At 38.6% G+C, this 6,979-nt stretch overlaps 1 protein-coding gene and 1 pseudogene across 1 annotated transcript; one reads left to right on the top strand and one right to left on the bottom strand.

The window, feature by feature from the left end:
- The first annotated feature begins 335 nt into the window (after window positions 1–335).
- On the top strand, window positions 336–1,280 carry LOC129628229 (olfactory receptor 52E1-like). Its single transcript, XM_055547649.1, has one exon. It carries the CDS (start codon window positions 336–338, stop codon window positions 1,278–1,280), a length of 945 nt encoding a protein of 314 aa, XP_055403624.1.
- Window positions 1,281–5,757: 4,477 nt separating this feature from the next.
- Window positions 5,758–6,703, bottom strand: LOC129627829 (olfactory receptor 52D1-like; annotated as a pseudogene).
- Between the last annotated feature and the right edge of the window lie 276 nt (window positions 6,704–6,979).

Below are 6,979 nucleotides of genomic sequence, written 5' to 3'. Positions count from 1 at the left end.
CATTTTAAGTTCCACCAGGAAAGGTACCTTGTTTAACTCTTTTGCATTCAGTCTTGGCATAGAACTCAGTGCAGATGTGGTAGATATGTAGTCAATGTTTGTTGAACTAAAATACAAAATTCAATTGAATGAATGGATTTGATGAAGTACATTAAAATCTTGTGGGCACGTTTTACCATTAAATTTCATAGACTTTCAGGCCTCTATGATGCAACAAAGCCAGCAGTTATAGTAGAAGTTTCACTGATCTCTTCATTTTCTCTGTAGGATGAGACATGTTCTCTGACTGAGAAGATCTTGGTCTCTGAAATATTTCACTACAAAAAGATCCCCAAATGATGGCCTCACTCAATGCCACACTATTTCATCCCTCCTCTTTCCTTCTTCTGGGGATACCTGGACTGGAACATATGCATATATGGATTGGTTTTCCTTTCTTTGTTGTGTATCTGACAGCTGTACTTGGGAACACTAGCATCCTTTCTGTGATTCAGACTGAAAGTAGTCTCCATCAGCCCATGTTCTTCTTCCTGGCCATTCTGTCATCTGTTGACCTGGGCCTGTCCACATCCACCATCCCCAAGATGCTTGGCATCTTCTGGTTCAAGCTGAGGGAAATCTCCTTTGAGGGCTGCCTTGTCCAGATGTTCTTCATTCACCTATGCACTGGCATGGAGTCGGCTGTGCTCGTGGCCATGGCCTATGATCACTCTGTGGCCGTCTGCAACCCTCTTCACTACACACTGGTGCTGACAAACAAGGTGGTAACCATCATTGCATGGGCAGTCCTCCTGAGACCTCTGGCTTCTGTCATCACCTTTGTTCCGCTCATTCTAAGGTTACCATTTTGTGGGCACCAAATCATTCCTCACACTTACTGTGAGCACATGGGTATTGCCCGCCTATCCTGTGCCAGCATCAGGGTCAATATCATCTGTGGCTTATGTGCTATCTCTATCTTGGTGTTTGACATTGTAGCCATTGTCGTCTCCTATGTACAGATCCTCAGTGCTGTATTTCAACTTCCTTCCCATGATGCCCAGCTCAAAGCTCTCAGCACCTGTGGTTCCCATGTGTGTGTCAGGCTGGCTTTCTACACCCCTGCATTTTTTTCATTCATGATCCACAGGTTTGGCCAGAATATACCACGCTACATCCACATCCTTCTGGCCAATTTCTATGTAGTCATTCCACCTGCTCTCAACCCTGTAATCTATGGTGTCAGGACTAAACAGATTAGAAAGCGTGTGCTGAAAGTATTTTCTAAGAAAAAAGCATAACTCTGGTAAAGAATCAAATCTAAGAAGGGAGTGGCACTCTATGGTCAAAATGAAATATTTGGAAGCAATATAGGCCTATCTTAGAGAAGGCCTGTCAGCTTCCTTCACAAACCCAAATTTAAAAGTTAGAATCATGTCAAATGCATTAATAAAGGTGTTTTATAATTTCCATTGTTTGAAAATAATTCAGCCTCTTCACATGGAAGAAAACCGACACTTTGTTTTGCTTCTACTATGACTGAACACAACACATCACATTCCATAGTCACCATCAGTTTGAAACTAAACCATGCTGTCCCCACTGCAAAAGAACACAAGCAAACAAAAAAGATCTTTATATATTGATTTAAACAAAAATAAATGAGTTACACTGATCATTGCTAGTTCTAAAATAACAGATGCTGGAGCACTTCCCATATGCCTGGAACCAACCCCTATTAAAAAGAATGCTGCTCTTGACTTTGCCATGTTAATGTTAGAGGATATAAAATTGACACTGTGTATATGCTATGTGTGAAGATGAGAATTTTCCATGAACAAAACTGAGGAAAGTTGACAATCTTTGTAAAGGTGTAGTTTTTTTCTTTTCTTTTTCCTTTTTTTTTTTTTTTTTTAAGCTGTATTGTGTTGCTTGTTTAATGGATGAGTTCTTACAGAGTCTTGCTTGCTGATACTTCTTTTCAAAGAAACCCTTATTTTTTAAGCAGTTTGTCTCTGTGTTTTCTGCCATTCTGCCACTCCATAGAAAAGTTTTATCCTAATAGAATATTGGAAGCCTTAGATTTCAAGTCCAGTGTTACCCCTGAGTTTGTGTGTGTGTGTGTGTGTGTTTAAGATGAAATTCTAATTCCATGTGCTATCACTCACTTTTTCTATTTCTATATGGCTTTACTGACATTTGTAGAAAAGATTCAAGGGAAAATATGTTTGTAAATCTTGGCCAATAAAACTAAATTTTTAGCTATATTTTACTGCAGGACTCTTGGAGCTTTTAATTAACAAATTATTCATTTTAAATTTTGAAATTATCCTCCAACCATACTATGACACTTGTTCTATAGAAGGCACTTTAGGAAAAAATTTCCACTTATTTTTATTGCAATGGAAAATATAATGTCATAAATTATTTGAGTTTGCATTAATTAACATCACACCATGAACTTGGGTTTATTCAAAAACAAACAGTTATGCTTTGGATTTTCTAGAACCTTACTGTGGTTCTAGAAAATTAATTATTCACTTATTCTACTTATGACACGGACTCTAGGTGTTTAGCCTAATTTGTTATCTTGAGTGATTTGGAAAGTATTCAGTCTGTTTGTATGTTTTGGTTAATTCGTGAAGAACTGGTATTTAACCTTTATAAGTTTGGTAGAACTCACCAGTGTAGCTATTTAGGCCTGGAGACTTCTGTGTTAGAAGGTTGCTCACTACAGGTTCAAATCTTTAAATTGGTAAGGGACTACTAAGGCCATCCATTTCCTCCTGCGATTTCTTTGAATGTCCTCAGTGAATGAGTCACAGGATTCATATCTCTCTGACTTTACCTTTTACTCAGGCTGAGGGCTGGTGAGAAGGTTTTTCTAATGTCTATCCCAGTATCAGCTTTGGATCACCCCTTTATTCCTGTGTCACAGACAAGACCAATCTTCAGGCTCTCCACACCCCCTCAGAAACAGAGCACAGTGCTTTGTTACTTGAACCCAGTGATTCTGCTGGTGGGACCTGGAGGATGGGGCTGTCTTCTGATTGTTCTGTTTCAGCCTGTCTCAGGCAGGTGTAGTGTTCCTGGATATTGAAAGTGCAGATTTCTCTGTGATTCTGCCCCTCCCCCAGTGCTGCAGGAGACTTCTGATGAACCTGCTTCAGCCTGGGATTATAGAGTCTGTTTCTACTCCTTTACCTCACAGGCAATGGATCTTCACATGATGCTTAGGGGACAGGAACTGGGTGAGGTATAGTCCCCATCCTACAGCAGATGCCATTCCCATCTTCCAAGTCTGTTCAGTGATGCAAGTCTTCTCAGGCCTCTAGTCCTACTTTCCAAGAGTAGGCTTTCCAAGAGTACTTGGCTGAGCTCTAAGGAGAAAACCTGAGTGGGTCTAAATTCTCATTTGTGTCGTACACAGACGACCCTCAGCCATTCTATATTCTCAGTAGGTTTACACTTAGTTGTGAGGCGTTCGCTTGAAAATTTGAACCAGTTCTTTTTTACAGGCTTGTATGGCATATGACATCTTGGCTGGTAAGCATGGACCTGTGTTTCATACATTTTTGGCTCTGCCTATCTTCTCTGAGGTTTTGTGTTGATTAGTTGCTCTCTAATTTCAGTCATCTGACATTTTCAAGAAAAGTATGGATTTGGATTATTTAGCATTTTTTAAAAGTTTTTAGAGACACATCTTCTAAGTTTCTATATTCTAATGAAAAGCTATAACTCCTGGTAGGAATTTTAAATCATGTTACATCCTTTAAGTGGAAGGACCTTTATGTGTTCATTCTCAGTTTCCTACAACAGTATTTCTCAAAGCTTGGACCACTGAATCATAATTACTCAGTATGATCTATCAAAAGAAAATAGGATTTTATTTATGAGACATGTGACAGAAGTTCTGAATCTTAATAGCTTTAGAGTAGGTCTGAGCAATCTGTATTCTTAAGAGACTTTAAGCCTCCTTAAGCTTGAGAACTGTTATTCTGGAAAGTTGAAATTTGATTATTAATCAAAGTGGTTCATTGCCAGAGGGGGAAAAATCAGATAATCTTTAGGAAGTGAGATGCTTGAATGTAGAATTGGCTAACTCAAAACTGGACACTTCCCATTATCCAACACACAAGGGCATGTATGTGCACACACATAAACACACACACACACACACAACTGACTTGACCTAATCCACACTGACTTTTAATTATCTACCTAATGTTCCTGATGTCCTATCCTTCTGGAACACTTTTATGATTTTCTAAACCCCATAGCCTTGGCTGATTGCCTATTTTGTATTAATACTTCTATCATAGCACTTGTCACACTTACATATCAGTGTGTAATATAACTAGATATAGTGTAGCAGCTAAGAATGTATATCTATATATGGAATTACTATGAGATTAGAAGAAAATTATGGTTTTAGAGCTGGAAAAGACTTCCAATTCTAGCTCCTTGACTCACTAACCCATTGAATATGAGTTTGTTGAACTATTTAATATATGGATATTTATGATAACTAACCCTAGAAAACATTATAAGAGCTAAGTCATTATGTATATAAAATACAAAATGAAGAGCTTGGAACCTAGCAAATGCTTAATAAATGCTGATTCACTTCCCATTTTTAGCTTGAATGGTAAAGTACTTGACTAAAATATTTCCCCATTGGTCAACTAATTTCTCTGTGCACATCTGAAGCTGAATTTTAGCTGCATCTGTGGATTACCTAGGGAACTTGAAAATATGAATGCCTGAACATGATCCCTCATAGTTTTACTTTCTCTAGATTTTCATTTACATAGAACCATACAGCATGTATTCTCTTGTGTCTGACTTATCAGTTAGCATGATGCCTATGAGATTTACCCATGTGAACCTGTGTGGTGTGTGCTCAGTTGCATCTGACTCTTTGCAACCCCATGGATGCCACCCACCAGGATCCTCTACCCGTGGGATTTCCCAGGCAAGAATACTAGAGTGGGTTGCCATTTCCTTCTCCAGGGGGTCTTCCTGGCTCAGGGACTGAGCATCTCTTGCATCTCCTGCATTGGCAGGCAGACTCTTTACCACTGAGCCACATGGGAAGCCCCATGTGAACCTTTAAGACATCAAGAAAAGCAAAATTATTTAATGACAAAGAGAAAAGATAATAAGGATAATTTGGTCAACACGAGCCTATTCAACTAATAATAGATTCCAAAAGACTGTAGGAGAATAGCTTGAAAAGGCTAATAAAATGTAATAACTAGAGAATAGAACTGCATAGTTAGAGAAGTGCCATTCAAGACGAGGGTGAATTGAAGAAAATTTTGGTGAACAGATAACAGAGAAGGTAGCACCAAGAGACTATGACTAGGAAAGTATTAAAGCATATGCTTGAGAATAAAGTATATTTCGTCAAGATGGAAGAACTGGGGCAAAAAATGGAAATTTCTAAATCTAGTAGTAAATTTTATACTGTAAGCCAAAGATGTGATTATATATCATGTTGATTTTAAATTTCTCTTATTTTTTACCTCATATGATTCTCCATTTTTGAAATAATATTTTATTATTTTGACAAAGAGCCTTACTTGGTACTATACCTGCCTTAATGACTATGACAACATAGATGTAATAATGTAATAACTCGTCTTTGGGTAAGTTACTTCCCATAGAAAAACCTTAGCCCTCAAACAATTAAAAGAAGTTCTTGATGAAGAAACCACACATTCACAGTTAGATAATATAATGTTTGTTCAGATATTACTTATGAATAAAAAAGATTTAGTCCAGAGACTTTGAAAAATTGAAAAATTTAAGAAACCTGTCTCGTATCTTCTTGGTCCTTACCCCATAGATAATGGGGTTCACCAGGGGAGGGACTAGGAGATAAATGTTGGCCACAAATATGTGGACATGTGGCACCACATGGTGCCCAAACCTGTGAGTAAGAAAAGAGAAGAAGGCTGGAGTGTAGGACACTAAGATTACACAGACATGAGAGCCACAAGTACCCAAGGCCTTGAGTCGGGCATCCTTGGATGGGAGATGGAAGACAGTGTAGAGTATGAGGACATAAGAACAAATGATCAATATGAAGTCCACTCCTCCTGTAAGAAAGGCAACAATGAGGCTATAGGCTCTGCGGATTGGTCTCAGCACAGGAAATCTTGATGAGGGCCATGAACTCACAATAGGTATGGGAAATGATATTTCTGCAGTAGGGAAGCCACCGTAGCAAGAAAGGGTGAGGAAAGAGAAGTACTGTGCCCCAGAATACAATTGCTAGACCGATGCACCCAATTGTAGAATGTGTCAGAATAGATGCATGTCTCAGTGGATTACAAATGGCTATATAACGGTCAAAAGCCATTGCCAGAAAGAAGCCAGACTCCATGGTGGAGCAAGAGTGAATCAGGAACACTTGGGTGAGGCAGGCTTCAAAGTGAATCTCTCCATCATGGAACCAGAAGAGGCTGAGAAGTTTGGGCACAGCTGTAGTGCACACAGTAAGGTCAGCCAGAGCTAGGATGCAAAGGAAGAGGTACATTGGTTCATGGAGGCTAGAATCTGTCTTGATAATAAAGAGAAGAGAGCAGTTTCCCAGTAGGGCCAAAAGATAGATCACACAAAAGGGGATAGAGATCCAGATGTGAGCAGTCTCTAATCCAGGAATGCCGATGAGAGTGAAGGTTGATGGATAGATATCAGTCTTATTATCTGCTGACATAATCGTCAGATGTTTCAGTTTTCCCTTCATGGATTTTCATCTAATGCAAACAAATCATAACATAAATTTTGAAGCCTCTGAGAAGTTAAGTTAGCCAAAATGCAGAGAATTATTGTCTATGGAATAAATACAATGTCTGTAAATATTTTGATAGAAATTATTTCATTATCTGTCTGAGTGTGAAATATTATTTCAGAGTTATAAATTTCAATGTGGCTGCTCTGTAAATGCTAAATGAGAAAAGATATCTAGGTATCAAAAAACTGGAGTTACATA

This window comes from Bubalus kerabau, chromosome 15 (genome assembly GCF_029407905.1).
Source record: "Bubalus kerabau isolate K-KA32 ecotype Philippines breed swamp buffalo chromosome 15, PCC_UOA_SB_1v2, whole genome shotgun sequence".
In the NCBI taxonomy this organism is placed as follows: Eukaryota; Metazoa; Chordata; class Mammalia; order Artiodactyla; family Bovidae; genus Bubalus; species Bubalus kerabau.
This window is presented reverse-complemented; position numbering and strand designations above follow the sequence as displayed.